This window comes from Rana temporaria, chromosome 5 (genome assembly GCF_905171775.1).
Source record: "Rana temporaria chromosome 5, aRanTem1.1, whole genome shotgun sequence".
NCBI classification, from domain to species: Eukaryota; Metazoa; Chordata; class Amphibia; order Anura; family Ranidae; genus Rana; species Rana temporaria.
The window spans coordinates 38,600,709-38,622,479 of record NC_053493.1 but is presented as its reverse complement, the minus strand read 5'-3'; the positions used below and the strand labels follow the sequence as shown (position 1 = coordinate 38,622,479).

The window sequence follows — 21,771 nt, the reverse complement described above, 5'->3', positions numbered from 1 at the left end:
GAGAGTAGAGCTGTCAGTCTCATTTTCTGGGAAATGGGATGGATCAGGTCCTGTTGGTTGGAATGTCAGATAAGCTGTCGTGGGTTGATGGAAGGTCGTAAACGGTGGTGACCGTTACATCCTTGATCCTTGGTGTCATTGTGAGGAATTGTCCCCCATCGTTGGTGTCATTGGGTCCCTTTGTTGGTGTCAGTAGGAGAAACTATGTTCCATTGTTGGTATCAGTGGATGAAATGGTGCCCGAAGGGCCGGATAAAAGCAAGCAAAGGGCCGCATCTGGCCCCCGGGTCACAGTTTGGAGACCACTGATCTAAATAAATAAATAAATACAAACAAGCACCCAATTCGTGAGGTAGGCTGTAGCACCGAGCCAGCCAAGATGGAGTAATGGCCCTACAGGCTTCAATGTGTTTACAGCAGAACCCAAATCCAACGCTTTTCGGAAATGTTTTGTATATTCATTCTTTAGGGAAGAAGAAATGGGTGCATGAGATAAGTAATCATCATATACAAAAGCATCAGATGCATATTAATGATGTATTTAAGGGGGACATCAGACTCAACTCAGCAGGACATATGCAGGCGTGGGGCAAATACAAACCACCTCCGTGCAATATACGGGAACCGTAAGCAGTCAGACACTATAAATGACCCCCGCTGAAAGGGCCAAGGGGGGTTCTGAGAGAGTGTCAGTCCGCCTGGTGTAAGGCTGATGGAACATCTACCTGACTGAAGCTCACTATATAGTTGGAGTCTGTGGCTTAAGATTCTTATTAAATTCGATCACTTTAGTTGCATTGAACGATCATATCAATATACAGTATATGGGGCCACCTTATTAAAGGCTCAAGTTTTTTTCACTGGTTGTCTCTTTTAAGTAGAGGGTGACTTTTCAGATGGATTACACACATGGTAAGATTTTGGTTGGGCACCTCATGAATCACCAATAAGCTGACCACTCAAAGTGATTTATGTTTGAGTTAAAAAAAAAAAAAAACAGACCCAGCAGAATGTTCTTTTCATAACACGTTTTATTTTCACTTTTAGAGCTCCATTTTTGCATACAGATTGCTTCATTTGAATTATGGGCAGATGAAGGCAAAACAAACAATATTTATTATGCTGTAATAAAATATGGCCCAAAAAAAAAAATCTTGCTTGTAATTTGCAGCTGCTTTTTTCCATCAGAAGTTCCACTGCTGGCCACTAGGTGACACTGTTCAGTCATTGTAGTGCGGTGCGGCAGCAGTCCTGTTCAGCGGGTAATGTATGTTGGTTTTCACGGCTCTCATCTTATCAGCGTTCTTTTCAAACGTTTTCCTTTACTAATACAATTATGTAGGCCATCAAAAATGCAATACCGCACCTAAAAGTATTCATCTTGTCTGACTAATGGAACAAGTCTATTAGTGCTAATAACTAATAAGGTATCGCAGAGATTGCTTGGCTGCTCAAAGCTTGGTAAACGGGTGGGTGTGGCTTTTGACTAGATCAGGTACCCCAAGGTGCCCGCTGCCGTCTTTGTTGGCCAAAAGATCGGCTTTTGTGCACCTGTGCCCTCTGATACTGGTTATATTTTGTCAGCAGTGAAAGCACTTCAGTAGCCAGTAAGCACGTTCCCTGGATGGAGAAATACTACAGTATGTGAATGATGGCAGGACATGATCATGAAGACATGCATGTTGACTGTTTACACGTGATACTCGAAAAATTTGAATATCGTGCAAAAGTTCATTTATTACACGAATGCAACTTAACCGCTTCCGGACCGCCGCATGTACATTTACGTCGGCAGAATGGCACGGACAGGCACATCAACGTACCTGTACGTGCCTGCCTAGACGTGGGTCGGGGGTCCGATCGGGACCCCCCCCCCCCCCGGTACATGCGGCGGTTCCCGTGGCTGTCCGAGCGATCCGGGATGAGGGTGCGGCTGTTCGTTTTTGTCCGCCCCCTCTGGATCGCTCTCAGCCAATCCGCGCGCTCCCCCTGCGTGTCACTTCCTCCTCCTGTGTAAACACAGGAAGAGGGAAGTGATGTGATCTCTCCTCTCAGCGTTTTTTTCAACCGCCGCTGAGGAGAGATCACATCACACAGTGAGTCTGCACAACACTACACTGACACCAGTACACGCAGGCACATTAACCCCTTGCGATCACCCCCCTGTCACAGTGTCACTGAATGCAGTGATCATATATGTACTGATCACTGCATTTAGTGTCAGTGTGACAGTTAGTGTGACAGCCAGTTAGTGTTGGGTTCAGGGTAGCCCCCGTACCCCCCCTAATAAAGTTTTAACCCCTTGATCACCGCCCTAGTTAACCCTTTCACTCCCTATTGCCAGTGTCACTAAGCGATCATTTTTCTGATCGCTGTATTAGTGTCGCTGTTCCCGCTAGGTAGCTATTTTTTTTTTTATTGCGATTTTTTTTTTTTTTTTTTTTTTTTTACTAAAGACATGTGGCTGAATCAATTTTGGCCTAAATGTTTGACTAAAATTTAGTTTATTCGATTTTTCTTAAAACAAAAAGTAAAAAATATTGTTTTTTTTTTCAAAAATGTCGCTCTATTTTTGTATATAGCGCAAAAAATAAAAATTGCAGAGGCGATCAAATACCACCAAAAGAAAGCTCTATTTGTGGGAAGAAAAGGACGCAAATTTTGTTTGGGAGCCACGTCGCACGACCGCGCAGTTGTCTGTTAAAGCGACGCAGTGCCGAATTGTAAAAACCCCTTGGGTCATTTACCAGCGTATTGGTCCGGTCCTTAAGTGGTAAAAGGTGCAACTAATCTATGAGAGAGACTCTTTACATGCAAAGCAAGATAGTTCAAGCCGTGATTTGTCATAATTGTGATGATTATGGCTTACAGCTCATGAAAACCCCAACGTGCCCTGAGCCAACTATAAACATTGTAATGTTTTTTTTCTTTAGATCAAAGGAATGAACTTCAGTCTGTAAATGAGGGAAGTTTAACCACTTAAAGGGGAGTTCCAGGCTTTTTAAATTTTTTATTAAATGTCAGCAGCTACAAAAAGCATAGCTGCTGGCTTTTATTAAACAGACACTCACCTGCTCCACGGTCCAGCGCCGCCCGGAGCTCCGCTCCTCTCCCCCTTCTCCGGCTGGCGTCTTCATTTCTAGTGTTGGTACCCAGGCCGTGACACCTTTCGGCTTCACGGCCAGGCACTCACTGCGCATGCGCAAGTGACGCTGCACTCTGTGAGTGGTCAGGCGATCGCCTGGGACCCGTCACGTGTCCCAGGCGATCGCCTACAGGGAGGGGTCGCCGTAGGCGATATGACGTATCGCCTAAGCGGTCCCTGGGCGGAAGGAGGAAGTGGGACAGGAAGTCCCACTCCTCCTGAAGCCCCCAGTCCCCCCGAAAAAAATTACATGCCAAATGTGGCATGTAAGGGGGGCAAGGAGTGGTTTAAGCACTTTTGGGTAGAACTCCGCTTTAAAGGCTAAACCTTTTTATTAGGGCTGCAACTAACGATTATTTTCATAATCGATTAGTTGGCCGATTATTGTTTCGATTAATCGGATAATGGCCTTAAAAAAAAAAATTGCCATTTTTTTGGGCCAATTTGTTGTTGGGCAGATTACAAAACACAAATTGCCGCAAAAACACATTATACGCTTTTCTGCAGCTTCTCCATTGAAGTATATTGAACCAAAAAAAACAAAATAGCACCGTTTTGCGTTAAAAAGTATTTGCCCTTTCCAAATACGCAGCAGCTGGAAAAAAATCATGGATGTGAACGTGTCCCATAGGAAAATATGTAACTGAACTGTAGTGTGTTAGAGCAAAAAGCACCAAAAAACACACAGAGGTGTGACCCCAGGCTTGAGAAGTTTAGTAACATAATGGGGTTAAAAAAACAAAAATAATTACAAAAAGCGCAAATAATTGCTACTGTAAGGGGTTAATTTTTTTTACTGTGGGACAGTGAAAGTAATATTTACAGTAGCTTTTTGCTTTTTTGTACTATAAAGGGCTAATTTTAGTTTTTTTAACCCCATTATGTTACTGGCCGATTAATCAATTATGAAAATTGTAGTCGATTAATTTCATAATCGATTAGTTGTTTCGGCCCTACTTTTTATGACACTTGTTGGTTTCAAGTCAAAATCATATTTTTTTTGCTAGAAAATTACTTAGAACCCCCAAACATATTTTTAGAAGACGCCTTAGAGAATAAAATGGTGGTTGTTGCAATATTTTATGTCACACTGTATTTGCGCAGTGGTCTTTCAAATGCAATAAACAAAACAAAAAAAAAAACACTTACTGTATTTATCGCGGTATAACGCGCTCCCGCGCACCCCTAAAGTGACCCCGAATCCTGTAAAAAAAAAAAGTTTTTTTGTACTTACAGTTTGGTGTCTTGCGCAGCGTCCATCGGCGGCCTCGTCGGGTCCGGCGTCCTTCTGCGGCTTCGGGTGTCCTTCTGCGGTGGGTCCGGTGTCCTCTTCGGCGGGTCCGGTGTCCTTCTGCGGCGTCCTCGCGGCGTCCTCGCTCGTTTCCCGCGCCGAGTTTTGAATACTGCGCCGACATATACCGAGCGCAGTACACTCGGGTATAGTCGGGCAGTCTCGGCAACTTCCGCGCTCACGTCCTGGACGTACAGGACGTCAGCGCGGGTAGCCGAGCATTGCCGACAATACACGAGTGTACTGTGCTCTGACACTCGTGTATTGTCGGCAATGCTCGGCTACCCGCGCTGACGTCCTGTACGTCCAGGACGTGAGCGCGGAAGTTGCAGAGACTGCCCGACTATACCCGAGTGTACTGCGCTCGGTATATGTCGGTGCGGGTATCGGCGTATACCGCGCACCCACGATTGTGCGCGGTATATGCCGATAAATACGGTAAATGAATAAAAAAAAACAGCCAAGTTGGCCCAATTTTTTTTTTGTACAAGGTAAAAGATGATGTTACACTGCGGGAATCGTGATCTTTATTCTAAGCAATAAAATAGTGATTTTTTATTTTGGCCAGAATCATCGTGCAGCTTTACCTTATACACATAGGGCCAGATTCAGGTAGGAGATACGACGGCGTATCTCCAGATACGCCGTCGTATCTCTGAGTGTGCGGCGTCGTATCTATGCGCCTGATTCTTAGAATCAGTTACGCATAGATTTGACTAAGATCCGACCGGCGTAAGTCTCTTACGCCGTCGTATCTTAGTTGCAATTTTACGCTGGCCGCTAGGTGGCGCTTACGTATATTTCCGCGTTGAATATGCAAATTAGGTAGATACGCCGATTCAGAAACGTACGTTTGCCCGGCGCATTTTTTTGCATCGTTTACGTTAGGCTTTTTCCGGCGTATAGTTGCCCCTGCTATAGGAGGCGCAGCCAATGTTAAGTATGGACGTCGGGACCGCGTAAAAATTTTCACGTCGTTTGCGTAAGTCGTCCGTGAATGTGGCTGGGCGTAAGTTACGTTCACGTCGAAACCAATGAGTCTTTGCGGCGTCATTTGGAGCATACGCACTGGGATACTTTCACGGACGGCGCATGCGCCGTTCGGAAAAAGCGTCATTTACGTGGGGTCTCAATAAATTTACATAAAACACGCCCACATCTTCCACATTTGTATTAGGCGGGCTATTTACGCTACGCCGCCGCAACTTACGAAGCAAGTGCTTTGTGAATACTGCACTTGCCTGTCAAAGTTGCGGAGGCGTAGCGTAAATAGGATATGCCCGCACACAAATACACGCTCCCTACCTGAATCTGGCCCATAGTGCTCTGGCTCTCTGCCCCCCCCCCCCTCTTTACACAGAATCAACATTGGATCGTACCTTATCCAGCCATGTGCTCAAGCTCGGTGCTCCCTCCCAGTCTGTTATCATCTCTACCATTAGGGGTCCCCTCCTTCTTTATCTCCCACGCTTTGCACTACTCCCGATGCCTCCCTCTGAGTTCACAAGAGCTGGAACTGCAGAGCAGACATCGGGTATCAATGTAGTCTGTCAGAACTGTCGGCGTGCATTGAGAACAACACTGAAAACAACCTTCTACGGAAAACATATGCCACAATGCTGATTTGCGGCAGAACCCCTGAGGACCATCAGCAATTCATTGTGGACCATCAGTGGTCCATGGACAGATTGCTGCTCTAGCGTGTTTTCTGCAGTTAAGTTTTAAAACTGCGCTCTAGAAATATGACATTTTTTTTTCTTACAAGGTAGTATCAAAAAGATGGTTATCAAAGGGCAACAAGTATCAGCGGGGCACAGAAAAGAGAATTTTCTAGTTAACGACGGTAGCAGCAGCCTCCTTGTGATGTTCCCTTCTGGGACTTTTACATTTAAACATTTCAAGAAGGAATAAACCGCAAAGCTCTCACATAATCATACGTTGTGCTGCAGAGCGGACCAAGTGACTTTTGCTTGACCCGATAGGTTGCATAGTTAATGGAACTATTCTGTCTATATGCCAGAATCTTTATTTGGACTTTAACAGTGCAAATAAAGCATCTAAAGCTAACTGAACCCTTTGTTTTAGCAGTTCGGCTCTAAAGCAAATTTTTCCATTTTTTTACACACCTGTAAAAATCATCATTATTGGCAATAAAATGACTTAAACCCCCAGAACGTTAAATATTTTTATAAAAGCAGAGGCCCTGTTAGAATAAGAGGATGATAGTTGAAAAATTTTATGTCACGTGAAATTTGCGCAACTGTTAATTAAGCACTTCAGCCCGGAAGGATTTACCACCTTAATGACCAGGCCATTTTTTGCGATACGGCACTGCGCCGCTTTAACTGACAATTGCGAGGTCGTGCAATGCTGTACCCAAACAAAAGTCCCCCCCCCCCCCACAAATAGAGCTTTATATTGGTGGCATTTGGTCAGCTCTGTGGTTTTTAGTTTTTGCGCTATAAACAAAAAAAAGAGAAGCAATTTTGAAAAAAATTAGGGCTGTGCAAATTAACTTTTAATTAATCGATTAATCTTTAATTTTTTTGATCGATCAAAATTCTTTTGATTGCTACTCACCTCTCTGCCGGCTTCTGGGCCTTCAGGGAGTTCTGTCGGAGATCCGGTGACGTCACGGACACCGGCGGGGCTTGCCGTGTCCATCTGAAGGGCTCCTTTGCTGTGCCTTCATATCTGCATGCCGGCGGGACCTTACTATCTGCCACACGCAAGGGCTGTTACACTTCCCTCTATCACTTCCCTCTATCAACCTGGGATTCTACAGCCATCCACTGGGAGTTGTGATAGTTCCCTTCATGGGACATCTACATGCCGACGGACTGATGTTAACCTCTCCTCATCTGGATTCAGCAGTGGCATCGTTGTACACATTTTTATACCAGTATCATACTTGGCTACATGTTTTTATGACTGCTTTTGCTACCGTTTAATATTACTCGCACCATTTTTACAGTTTATGTAGCTACATCGATTTTAACTCCAGTGCAATATTTATTTTGTTACCTACTTGAAGACTATAAAAGTTTTAATGCTATTCCCATCGAGCGCTGCCTTTTGTGTGTTTTTTGTATCCTTCTATCCATTTTTCCAGTGGTTGGTAGCTGTACTGGGAATCAGCCTGCAAGGAGATCAGCTAAAAGTAGTTGGATCTGTATGTGCGTTATAATTAATCGAAATTAGTCGATTAATCGATAAAAAAAAAAAAAAGATTAATCAAACAGAAAATTTTTGATCAGTAACAGCCCTAAAAAAAATATATATATTTTTTACTTTTGTTATAATTAATATCCCCCCGAACAAAAAATAAATAAATAAATATATATATATATATATATATATATATATATATATATATATATATATATATATATATATATATATATATATATATTTATACATAAAAAATATTTTTTCCTCCGTTTTAGGTTGACATATATTCTTCTATATATTTCTGGTATAAAAAAATTGCAATAAGCCTATATTGATTTGTTTGCAGCACAGTGGTGTAGTGAGTAGCACTTTCGCCTAGCAGCAAAAGGGTCGCTGGTTCGAATCCCGACCACGACACCATCTGCCTGGAGTTTGCATGTTCTCCCTGTACCTGCGTGGGTTTCCTCCGGGTACTCCGGTTTCCTCCCACACTCCAAAGACATGCTGGTAGGTAAATTGGATCTTGTCCAAATTGGCCCAGTATATACAGTACAGACCAAAAGTTTGGACACACCTTCTCATTCAAAGAGTTTTCTTTATTTTCATGACTATGAAAATTGTAGATTCACACTGAAGGCATCAAAACTTTGAAGTAACACATGTGGAATTATACATAACAAAAAAGTGTGAAACAACTGAAAATATATTTCATATTCTAGGTTCTTCAAAGTAGCCACCTTTTGCTTTATTACTGCTTGGCACACTCTTGGCATTCTCTTGATGAGCTTCAAGAGGTAGTCACCTGGCGCAGCACCCCATCACTCTCCTTCTTGGTCAAATAGCCCTTACACAGCCTGGAGGTGTGTTTGGGGTCATTGTCCTGTTGAAAAATAAATGATGGTCCAACTAAACGCAAACCGGATGGAATAGCATGCCGCTGCAAGATGCTGTGGTAGCCATGCTGGTTTAGTATGCCTTCAATTTTGAATAAATCCCCAACAGTGTCACCAGCAAAGCACCCCCACACCATCACACCTCCTCCTCCATGCTTCACGGTGGGAACCAGGCATGTAGAGTCCATCCGTTCACCTTTTCTGCGTCGCACAAAGACACGGGGGTTGGAACCAAAGATCTCAAGTTTGGACTCATCAGACCAAAGCACAGATTTCTACTGGTCTAATGTCCATTCCTTGTGTTCTTTAGCCCAAACAAGTCTCTTCTGCTTGTTGCCTTTCTTTAGCAGTGGTTTCCTAGCAGATATTCTACCATGAAGGCCTGATTCACACAGTCTCCTCTTACCAGTTCCAGAGATGTGTCTGCTGCAAAAGGTGGCTACTTTGAAGAACCTAGAATATGAAATATATTTTCAGTTGTTTCACACTTTTTTGTTATGTATAATTCCACATGTGTTACTTCATAGTTTTGATGCCTTCAGTGTGAATCTACAATTTTCATAGTCATGAAAATAAAGAAAACTCTTTGAATGAGAAGGTGTGTCCAAACTTTTGGTCTGTACTGTATATGTATATCTGTGTGTATAACTGTGTGTCCCCATTGTGTCGAGATCCTACGGGGTAAAATGACCGCATCAGCCAAGCAGACACTGGCTGGAAAAGGTGCCTAGAGACGATTCAGTTCACATGTGTAGCGCTATACAAGTCTTTCATTCATTCATTCATTTGCGCATAAAGTTAGAGCGTCTGCAAAATAGGGAATAGATCTATGCCATTTTTATTATTTTTTTACTACTAATGGCAGTGATATGCGCGACTGCGACATTTCGGCAGACAGATCGGATACCTAACTGACATTTTTGACACTTTTTGGTAACCAGTGACAATATTACCGTAATCTGTGCTAAAAATATGCACTGTTATTGTACCAACGACACTGGCAGGGAAGGGGTTAACAGGGGCGATCAAAGTGTTAAGTGTGTTCCCTGCAGGTGTCTTCTAACTGTATGGGGGATGGGTTGCCTGGGGGAAACACACAGATCCATCTTCCTGCATAGCAGAAAGATGGGATCTGTGTGATCTCTCCTGTCAGAACGGAGATCTGCCTTGTTTACACAGGCAGATCCCCGTTCTGTCACTGCGGGGAACGGTCGCGGGTTGTCTGGCGGACATCGATCCAGGAAATGTACCTGCCTACTCACAAACAAACTGTCCTTTTTGAAGTAAAACACATAGGCAAGTATTTGTGAAAAAAAAAAATATTTATTAGGGGTCATAACAAAATAGAGGAAGGCAAAGCTGGATAAACTTGGGCAATTGGCGAAGCCTTTGTACCCCAGGGCACACATCAACTATTTGACAGGCAAAATTGGTAGCCTGAGGAGTCCATATAATAGGGAGCACAATCTGGTCCAGGACTTTAGAGAAATCGGGAACAGCAGCAGATGACATATAGGCGCGAATCGTCTCTCACCAAACTTGTACTAACACGAGATTAGCAGAAGGAACCCAAAGGGTGGCGCACTTGGTATTGAACTTCCTTTTTATAGTGCCGTTGTACATGGCCGCGTTCTTGGCGATTGGAATTTCTGACAACGTTTGTGCGACCGTGTGTATGCAAGACAAGTTTGAGCCAACATTCCATCTGAAAAAAATCCACGGTTTTGTTGTTGAATGTCTCTGATTGTGTGGACGCGGCATAACAGTTGCAGCATGGCTCCCAAAGGCATGATGGGACTTGTAGTTTTGCAACAGGTGGAGGGCCACAGATTGGATACCCATACCCTAGACCAGGGGTGTCAAACTCAATTTCATTGTGAGCCACATCAGCATTTTGAGTGCCCTCAAAAGGGTCAGTTGTATCTGTAAGATTAGATGTCCGGCGCATCCCCTCCCCTTACATTAGACGTCAAGAGCCACCCCACCATCAGACGTTGAGTCCCCCACTCTCCCTTACATCACAGTGCACCCCCTTTCCTTATGCTGCTCATGGGAAGAAGCTGGATGCATTGCTTGAAAGCAGAAGGTAAGGGTCTGGAGGAGGACCAAAGATGGGCTGGAGCTCTCCTGCAGGAGAGGTGCGAGGGCCACTTGAAATGGCCTGGAGGGCCGGATTCAGCCTGCGGGCCTTGTGTTTGACACCTGTGCTTTGAGCCAGAGGAAGAATACCGACTGAATTTAGGAATGTTTGCTTTGCTGCCATGGCAGTAGTACACCCTAGAGACCCGCTTTAATTAAAGGTTATCTTGTGTGGTGGTATCAAACTTGTGCAATTATCTGAGCAGAAACATGATGGCCAGGGAATGACAGCGCCTGCTGGGTCTTGTAGTTCATCCTTGGCTGTGTTTTGCCAGTTAGGGGACTTTTACAGAGAAATGGTTAATGCCGGTTAATCGCTGCGGCAATGCAATGAAATTGCATTTGAGTTGTATGAGAAGGACTGGTAATTGCCTCTTATAATGCAGTGACTTACTCGGTGGCCATGAATCAGCCTGTAAATTGTGGGGAAATGATGTGCATAGTTATTAGCACTGCCAGATCATGTATCAACCAACACAATGCAATACCACTGCAGTACTCTTTCTTCTTTTGTTCTGTAAAGGCACAGGCAGCCTCTTTGTACATGGGGCTTGTTTAAAGGGAACCTGTCATTATGCCTATTCAGGTCAAGGTGACAGGTTTGTTTTTTATTTTCTAAATAGGTTCCTTTAACCACTTGCTTACTGGGCACATATACCCCCCTCCTGCCCAGGTGAAATTTCAGCTTCCGGCACTGCGTCGCTTAAACTGACAATTGCGCGGTCGTGCGACGTTGCTCCTAAACAAAATTAACGTCATTTTTTCCCCACAAGTAGAGCTTTCTTTTGGTGGTATTTGATCGCCTGTGCGGTTTTTATTTTTTGCGCTATAAACAATAATAGAGCAACAATTTTGAAAAAAAAAACTATTTTTTACTTGTTGCTATAATAAATATGCCAATTTAAAAAAAAATACATATTTTTGGTAAAAAAAATAAATAAAATCGCAATAAGCGCAAAAGTTATAGCGCCTACAAAATAGGGGACAGAATTATTATTTTTTATTATTTTTTTTCTTTTACTAGAAATGGCGGCAATCTGCGATTTTTATTGGGACTGCGACATTATGGCGGACACATCGGACACTTTTGACACATTTTTGGCGCCATTCACATTTATACTGCGATCAGTGCTATAAATATGCACTAATTACTGTATAAATGTGACTGGCATTGAAGGGGTTAACACTAGGGGGTGAGGAAGGGGTTAAATGTATTCCCTGCATTGTGTTCTAACTGTGGGGGAAGGGGGGTGACTGTGGGGGAAGGGGGGTGACTGGGGGAGGTGACCGATCTGTGTCCCTATGTACAAAGGAAAACACAGATCGGTCTCCTCTCTCCCTGACAGGACGCTGTCTCTGTGTGAGCCGGCAATGAGAGATGGTCTCATATGTTTACATATGAGATCATCTCTCATTGGCCGCACAGATCGCATCGCAAACGGCCACTCTGATTGGCCGTTCGCGGCGATCTGTAATTGGCTGTGTCCAAGGGACACGGCCAACACAGAGTTTCCCCGCTGCGCGCTCTGGAGCGCGCGCGGGGAACGCGCAAAGGGGCGGACGTCAATAGACGTCTAGTTGGATTTTCAGATCCGCGCTGTAGCCGTCATTCGGCTATAGCGCGGGTCTCAGGAGGTTAAGCTAGTGCATTGTTGGTTCACTTATCTTTTCCTTCCATTTCCCTTCTAAAAAATTTTTGTTTTGTTTTTGTCTGAATTTCTCACTTCCTGTTCCTCCTCAGTAAGCTGTTCTGGCTGACTAACCTCCAGCCCGATGATGGTGGAAAGCTTTCTGAGGAGAAACAGGAAGTGAGAAATTCAGACCAAAAAAAAACATTTTTGAAGGGAAATCGAAGAAAAAACCAACAATGCACTAGCTTAACAACTTGAGGACCGGCGCACGACGATATATGTCGACAAAATGGCACGGCTGGGCACAAGGGCGTACATGTACGTCCCCTTAAAGAGCCCAGCCGTGGGTCGCATGGCGCGCTCGCGACCCGGTCCTCTCCTTCGTGACCATCCCCGTGGGAACAGCGGACCCGATCGCCGCCGGTGTCCCGCGGCGTGTCACAGAGAGGAAGAACGGGGAGAGGCGAGTGTAAACAAACCTCTTCCCGTGCTACCTAGTGTGGCTTTCACTGATCGTCTGTTCCCTGTGTTAGGGAACGACAATCAGTGACGTCGCACGCACAGCCACGCCCCCCCCACAGTAAGAACACTCCCTTTAGTACACACTTAACCCCTACAGCTCCCCCTCCTGGTTAACCCCTTCACTGCCAGTGTCATTTTCACAGTTATCAGTGCATTTTCATAGCACTTTTCGCTGTGAAAATGACAATGGTCCCAAAAATGTGTCCAAAGTGTCCACCATAATGTCGCAGTCACGAAAAAAATCACTGATCGCCGCCATTACTAGTAAATTTTTTTTTTTTTATAGAAATGCAATAAAACTATCCCCTATTTTGTAAACTCTATAACTTTTGCGCAAACCAATCAAACACTTATTGCGTTTATTGATCGGCCTAAAGTGAGGAAAGAATATTTTTTTTATATTTTTTTGGGGGATATTTATTGTAGCAAGAAGTAAAAAATATAGATTTTTTTTCAAAATTGTCGCTCTATTTTTGTTTATAGCGCAAAAAATAAAAACCGCAGAGGTGATCAAATGCCACCAAAAGAAAGCTCTATTTATGGGAAAAAAAGGACGTCAATTTTGTTTGGGAGCCACGTCGCACGACCGCCCAATTGTCAGTTAAAGCAGTGCAGTGCCGAATCGCAAAAAGGGGCCAGGTCCTTTACCTGCATAATGGTCCGGGTCTTAAGTGGTTAAAGGAACCTATTTAGAAAATAAGAAACGCACCTTTAGAACACCTTTAGGTTATAAGGGCTAAGCGCTCACCGTTGATCGGAAAACACCTGGTTATCTTGCCATCCCATTGCTGACATGTGAATGAGGCCTTTGTGAGTTGGCCTATCTAAGTGGGCAAGCCTGCCCAGGAAGGAGAACATTTAGATTCATGGATGACAAGTCTTTAATCCTCTTTGCTGATCTTAAAACTTTTTTTTTTTTTATGCTGCGACTGTTATCAGCAAGTGCCTGAGAAATGTTTGTATTTAGGAATGCGTAGTATGCAATTCATCACTGGTCTTAGGTGGATGATCAGAGCCGTCATGGTGGAACCGCTGTATCCCGCTGCCGCTTGTTTAATGGGGAACATAAGAGGAAAGTATCAGCAAATGGTCTCATTTCATCTTAAGGAGAGAGGCAAATGAGCAGAGCGATGCAGTTATCAGACTGACAGTGTGTGAAAGTCAAATATATGTGTTTTATTAGGACTGTATATCAGGGAATTTACGCTCGTAGGCGGAGGCTGCTTTACGACGCCGGTTTATTTATTATTCCCTGTTTATTGCACAGAACTGCGGTTTTAGCAAGTGTAAATGTCTAATGTCATTAATCTTCTCATACATTATGCAGTCTGATGACATAAAAAACTTGTCTAAGGTCTCTAGTGCTGCTTTTCCTTTTAATGTTTGTCCTGAGTCTCCTGTGTGAAAGTGTCTGAAGAAAGAACTGCTCTTGATTCCCTATAACGACCAATCCAATTCTCTCTAAACACTAACTGGGTGACATTTAGTTTTGCTAAAGCCCTGTGTATCCTTTACAATTGCCATTTACTCTATAAATGCTTTCACTTTTTTCAACTTTTTTGTGCATCTCCTTTGGGGCTGATTTCCTCCGGTATTATTATTTAGCCCCATCCTGTCTACATGCACTCACCCCACATCAGCTACACCTTCGGCTTCACAGTCATGGAAATGGTGGACCATGACTGGGCAATGTGTGTGAGCACATGTCCGTGCAATAGAGGCTTCCTCCATATCTTCTAATGCTTCTAGTTATGGCCTTAACTCTATAGCGCCTAGTGATGACCCTTCCTCTACAGCGTCTAGTGATGACATTAACCCAGTCTATACCTCCTAGTAACGGCCCTACTTTTATAGCCTCTAGTGCTGGTTCTACCGATCAATCGCCTAGTAATGGCCCCATCTCTGTACCCCCTAGTGATGGCTCTGCTGATATAACATCTGTAGCTCCAAGTAACAGTCCTACTTCTATAGCTCCTAGAGATGGCCATATCTCTATACTGACTAGTGATGGCCCTACTTTTATAGCTCCTAGTAATGACCCTATCTCTAATGCCACGTACAGACAGATGTTGGCTCAAACTTGTCTTGCATACACACGGTCACACAAATGTTGTCGGAAATTCCAAAAGCCAAGAACGCAGTGACGTACAACACGTAGGACGGCACTATTAAAGGAAAGTTCACTACCAGTCGTGTTTAGTAGAAGTTTGGTGAGAGACGATTCGCGCTTTTAAGCCTCGTGCTTTTCAGTCTGTTGCAGCGTGAAGAATGTATTATCTCCATTACGAACACTAGTTTTACCAGACCGAGCGCTTGCATCTCATACTTGATTCAGAGCATGCGTGGAATTTTGTGCGTCAGAATTGTCTACACACAACCAGCTCTCAAATTTTTGTTGTTGGAAATTTCCGATGGGGCTTACACACGGTTGGAATTTCCAACAACAAGCTCCCATCGAACATATGTTGTCAGAAACTCCAAACGTGTGTATGCGTCATATAGCTCCTGGAGATGGCCCTCTCTCTATAGCTCCCGGAGATGGCCCTCTCTCGATAGCTCCCGGAGATGGCCCTCTCTCGATAGCTCCCGGAGATGGCCCTCTCTCGATAGCTCCCGGAGATGGCCCTCTCTCGATAGCTCCCGGAGATGGCCCTCTCTCGATAGCTCCCGGTGATGACCATATTTTTAGAGTTTCTAGTGATGGCCCTACCTGTATAGCCCCTAGCTTCTAGTAATGTCCCTACCTCTGTTTGTTTTTTCTGCCACCAGTCCACAGTTTTTTTTTTTGTCCATGTCCCATCTGGAGAACTTCATTTTCTGTCCCAGAGACTCAGAAAGTTAGAGGGTATTTTAAAGCAAGAGAAAATCCCCTCTTAATTGTCATCAAAACAGGTTTCCATATTGGAAGATTTTTTTTTCTTGTGACCATTCCAAAATGTTGAATATCTCATCACTTTTAGTACCAGAGATAATGGTCACCAAGACAAATAACATAGGGGGCGAATCCTCCCAGCAGTGACATGGTCAGTGAAAACTTCTGACCCTTTTTTACTCTATCCAAGACTAACAAATAACCTTTACAGATATTTCAAGCTAACCTGTTGCAGTATTCTGTACTACCGTATATGAAATAGCTCCACTGGGCTTAGTGCTATCCCATCCTTATGGTTTCTGCTCATAAAACATGTATGTGTCTACTGACTTTCCAATATCTTTATTTTACTCCGTTCAATAATTTAATATTGTTGCTTTTGATTGCAGGAAGGTAAAGAATATTTGCTGAAAAGCCTGGCATCATGGCTGCCAAGCATGCAGAAGAAGTCAGAACAGGAGGATGAGGCAAGTCAGCTGGAAACATCGGAGGTAAAGGAGTCACAATAGACCATAAATGTTTGCTTTAAAGAAAACCTATGCTTTGCCCATGAAGGGCAGCTGGAGAGGGTGGTCCTTACTGCTGTGCTGAATGGTGATCTTATAATTGGGTGTGAGTACGCTCCAGTACAGTAATACTCCATCAGTGCCCCATCAGTGTGATTATGCTGCCCTTTGGGGCATAAATACCCAATGACAAGCCTGCACGATAAATGAAAGGATCAAAAAAAAATAACGTTTTCACTAGGAGCTTGCTGACACTACACAGTGATCGCTCCATCTTTACCTTAAACCTATAACCAATAACCAGTGCAGGGCTATGCTATTATAAATCAACAATTCATTTTCAACTGATATCAATATATAGATGAAAAAAGTGAATAACCAAATTCAAATACAGTATCACAAGTATGATACAATAACCATAAAATATATACAATAAACATGCAACAAACATTCATACATACACAAACGTGAAAAAAACAGAAATCGCACAAAACACTGTAATGAAATACCCAGTAATAGTCCCAATCCATCAATGTCATAAATTTTGCTTCTTCTTTACATTTCACGCTCAAAGGTGTTCCATAATCACCCAGTGGAACTCCAAACTGGTCACCTCTACAAGTTGCCTTTTAGAAAGTTAAAAATTGACCTTTGGGGTGTGTCCACGACAGCCTGGAAGTGAGTTGCATGACCCTGGGTGTCATTTAATCAATCTGAAGACTGGCGGCTTCTAGTGGCCAAAATTAATTACTGCAGGACACGGCTACGAAATGACTCTACATGAGGGGTGCCCAACCAGTGGCCCGCGGAGCCCTCTGATGTGGCCCGCAACCTCCTGCTCTGGGATGATGGGTTGGCATAAGCCGATGTTTCATGTATAGCGCCAACTCTTGTCACAGGTGGAGTGATACCAAATACTGCCTGGGACAGCAACAGCTGCTGATACCTGAATGGAAGACTGTTATTAAAGATAAGTTTAATACTAAAATCGCAGTATATATGAACCTATCTGTTCTGCAGTGGTTACTGGGCTGCATTCAAACTGATCCACAGGTGCACCGCAGAACACCTGCGGGTTACCTGCACTGAGCCATAGACTTCTGCTATTACCTGTGGGTTGGTCCACTTCAGAAAGTACACCACACCTGCAGGATATAATAGAAGTCTTAAGTGCAGCTACCCCGCAGGAAACCAATAGTTGCACTGAGCTGCACCCTCGGTGTGGGTATACCGCAGTGCATCAGTGTGAAAGCAGCCTTGGGCCCATTTGACACAATCAGTTCGACCCAATTGGACCCTCCATTCACCTCCTATTGAGCCACAGATGTAAACGAACTTGTGGCCGTTTACACCTACCTACTTCTAATTCGATCTGCTAAAAAAAACAGAAGGGGGCATCTGTCCCCTTCCATCTGGGCAGATCGGATTGGAGGGCAAATAGAGTAGAGTGGGCTGTGCCCTTGTCTGCTCTGCATATGCAGAGTGGACATGGACCTGTCATCTGCCTGCTCTGTTCATTGTGGCCCGCGACCGGTTACCAAGTCGCTTAAGTGGGCCTCGCTCTTCAAAAGGTTGGGCACCCCTGCTCTACATTAACCTTTTCACATCTTTTTACCTCCTGGCCCTATAAAGGTTTATGATGCCAGGAGGCGGGGCTGGGCTTAAGAGCATGTGACCGCCGTGATTGACTGTCACAGCGGTCATGTGATCCGAAAAGCTTTCGGTTATGCCCGGGAAAACACGAACAGAAAATGGTAAGAAAAATTCCGCTTTCGAAACGATTGTACAATATTCTCATCGTTGGTACAGAGCTTCCGAGAGCCGATCGGAACAGTTCATCTGATAGTATTTGATTGGACATACACAGTATTTTTTTTTTTTCGTATGATAACAGATCGTATGATTTTTGTTTAATCAGTACAGCTTAATGCTGTACTGATTAATGCATTACAACACATGACATCACTTCCAAATTCTGTCGTACGAGAATTTTCTTGAATTTAGTAAACTCATCAGATTCGATCTGAGATTAGCATGCAAAAAAAACAGACGATCATTCATCTGATATAATCTCATTGTGTGTACCGGACATTAGGCAATTGTATATAGTGGCGGCAGTTTATGCATATAGCGTACATTCACATCAGTCCCTGCCCTCAAGGAGCTTACAATCTAAGGCCCCTAACTCACATTCATACATACACATATTGGGGCCAATTTAGACAGGAATCTACCAGAATGTCTTTGTAGTATGGGAGGAGAACATGCAGACTCCAGGCAGGCATTGTGTTATAGGTGTCACTTTGCGCAAAGTGTCAAAAAGCAAATACAAATTACGATAAAAATATTTAGAAAAAAAGACCAGAATGTGCGTATAGTTGAAAGGTAAAAAAACAATAATGACCCACTGCTAGGATGCTGCAGCATTAATTGTAAAATCTACCCTAGTGCCAAACTGTGTTTGCTGTGCTTCCTAAAAAATTTCAGGTGCATCAGTTCATATATGTAACGGACCTATGAACTATTCTGAGCTCAAAGGGTTAATTGTAGAGTGACTTTTTCCACTGCTGAATGCTAATATTCCCTTTGCATAGCTAATGGACTCTCCTTTGTGTAGTTACAGCCTCCTGCCAGGTGTATGCTAACGTGATGATGTGTGAGTGTGTATTGTTCTAAAGGTTAATTGAATTCTATTGAGAAAGGAATGTGCCTGGCCAGGTCATGTTAAGTGGGTCTCGGTGCCGGAATGTCTAGAGACTGATTGATTCAAGGAGATGTCATTATTTCAAAGTATCTGTGTGAAGGGGGGGCGGAGATTGTCATTGTTCCTGTCACAGTTGTAACCACATATAAGCTAAGGAAAATGTCCCATTAAATCAGTCCTGCTTGACTCTTCAAAACGTAGCCCCGTCTCGTTTCTTGAAAGGGCATTCAATGGGATATACCGGCGGTACCTGTATATCGCCACTTGCCAGGGAAAAGGACTTCTCCAACGGCTGATACCCTCTCACTAGCCCGGGTAGCCGTTACAATTTAACCTATGCAAAACTCATCAGTATATAGAAAAAAACAAGCTAAATCTAGTCCATAAATGCTGTAGCCAGTGAACGTAGTGCATAAAAGTTCATCAAAAATCGTGCATAAAGAGTTCATCAAGTATCAAAACAAAAAGTGTTCTGTGTTGGTGTAAAATCACTGCAACACCAAACGTGCAGCCTCTTGATCACGAAACACGTAGGGACTGGCTTACAGGTCACGTTGGATGTCATTTCCATCAAGTGAAATGGTCGCTGGCTCCAAGGATCGTGAACCGCAGCGCATGCAGATTGTACAGCTGGCAGATAATTTTCTAGTGCTGGTGCAATCACCAGACTGCTAAAATATAGAAGCCATTTGGTGTGATGCCTCGATTACAGCCGTCTTATGAAGTCCTACAGCTGGTCGCCTAATCTCAATGCAGCGATAAGACAATGACCCTGATAACTTTTTGAGTTACACCTAGAGACACAGTTTGCCTTTGGCCCACCATTGCTGACCTTACCAAAATCCAGCCGCTACTAGACCTGAAGGATCACCTTTCACCGTAGCCAATGTGGTTTGGATATTTCCCTCCATTGGTGTTGGTACACCTTCAGCTCGTTTGGCTCATTGGGCATATGCCTTGCTGAGCCCACATTCTCCGGTAAGCCTTCACCTAAATAGTGGTGGATTTCTACAAACTTTATGTGACCATTTTTGCCGGCACTGGGATTTCATTCGTCCATTTTTCGTCCATTTTTCTTTGCCTATTTTTATATTTTTTCTTTCCTCTGCACGTTGCTCCTATTGAGGTTTTGGACATTTTAATAGCCCCTCTTTTTCAATTGTTACACATTTATTCATTTGATCTTTCAGGTGGATTTTGTTTATTTTCGGAGAGATAATATGTTTGAACTAGACACTTTCCATTTTTGGGTTAACTTTGCACTTTTTACTGCTGACTTAGCAGCTCATATATTTTTATTTGCTATTTGGTACACTTGTGCCAATAAGTTTTGCATATTAGTACCGCGTTCATTTCGTAGGTACATTTCATTCACTAGCGCTGTACTTATTTTTACCCTATGCCTGTACCTAGTACATAATTGCATTTTGTACTGTTACTTATTGGATATACAGTGGAATCTTGGATTACAAGCATAATCCGTTCCAGGAGAATGCTTGTAATCCGAAGTACTCGCATATCAAAGCGAGTATCCCCATAGAAGTCAATGAAAACGAAGATAATTCATTCCGCATTGACTTCTGCGGCATGCAATACCATATGTGGCCAGAGGTCGGGGGGCCCCACAGAGCCTCAGAAATACTCTGGGACAGCTGGGCTGATCTAGGAAAACCGTGGAAAGGCTCGGAAACACTTGGCAACGGCGTATTTCCGAGTATTTACGACTGGCTCCAAAACATTCCGAGTGTCACCGGCGCCCCCGCACCTCTGGCCAAATGCGGTACTGCACACCCCATTCGCTTGAATTCTGCTCGTTTTGTGAGACAACACTCGCAAACCGAGTCAGGATAAAAAAAAAAGTTGCTCGTTATTCAAAATGCTCGTTAACCACGTTACTCATAAACCAAGGTTCCACTGTAATGGGAATATTGAGGTTGATTATTCAAGCTCATTGGAAGATGTGCGTCAAATCACTTGTGTGAATAGGGTTTAACAGCCAAAGCTATTTTCTATTTTTCTTTTTTCTTTTGGGCATCTAATTTTTTATACAGTTATTTTACTAAAACGAGTCCTGTTTTAAATTGCTCTGATTCACCATCAAATTCCAGTACTGAAGTAGTAAAAATCCGCAGTGATTTGTTCTCCTTTTTTTTTCCCTTCCCCTCCTTGCTGTGAGACAAGCCAAAGATCCATAATCACCTTGTTCTGCGATGATGACAATAAAAATAAAAAATAAATAAAAATCCAACGTATCATTTGTGTTCCTTGCGACGCAAAGGGTTAATTTATTTCTTTTTCGTAAGCAGCGTTTGAAGTATTTGTCCTGTCTGTGTAGTGGACCGAAATTCACAGCAGTTGCAGCAAATTGAACAAGTATCTCCACAGGAAATGATTGCTGCACAAATAATGAGTTGTCAGCAAACGCTGGGCCTTTGTGTGAGTTATGATTGGCTCTCGGCGTCCGCCGCACACAGGCTGCGCCTGAAGATGTGAGTAGGAGACGGGATGAAGCCGGAGCCACTGCAATAAAAGTATAATCCAGATGTAGCATAAATATTGTGTTACTGATAAATGTCAGTGATCAATTTCCTGCAGGACGTTGTTTTAACGGAGCAATAAACCCGGAATGCAGGATGACGTGTATAAATATTAAAATAATACCGGCTATGGCATTGGATGGGGGTATAAGAGAAAGTTTCATGACTACTGATATTCGCAAGGAAGTTGCGATTTGTAGGAGAAAGATCTTTTCCTCCTCTTTGGTAAGTCATGCTGCTGCCTAACCACTTCCTTACCGGGCCTATTCTGGCACTCCTCTCCGACATGCAAAAATCAGCATTTTTTTGCTAGAAAATTTACTCAGAACCCCCAAACTCTATATCTATCTATCTATATCT

At 43.4% G+C, this 21,771-nt stretch overlaps 1 protein-coding gene across 1 annotated transcript in view; it reads left to right on the top strand.

Moving 5' to 3' along the window:
- LOC120939943 (probable assembly chaperone of rpl4) overlaps positions 1-21,771 on the top strand; it is a 639,324-nt gene that overhangs the window by 33,853 nt on the left and 583,700 nt on the right. Inside the window, exon 7 of the mRNA XM_040352408.1 lies at positions 16,054-16,155. Coding sequence (XP_040208342.1) covers positions 16,054-16,155 — 102 coding nt within the window. The remainder of the gene's footprint in view (positions 1-16,053; positions 16,156-21,771) is intronic.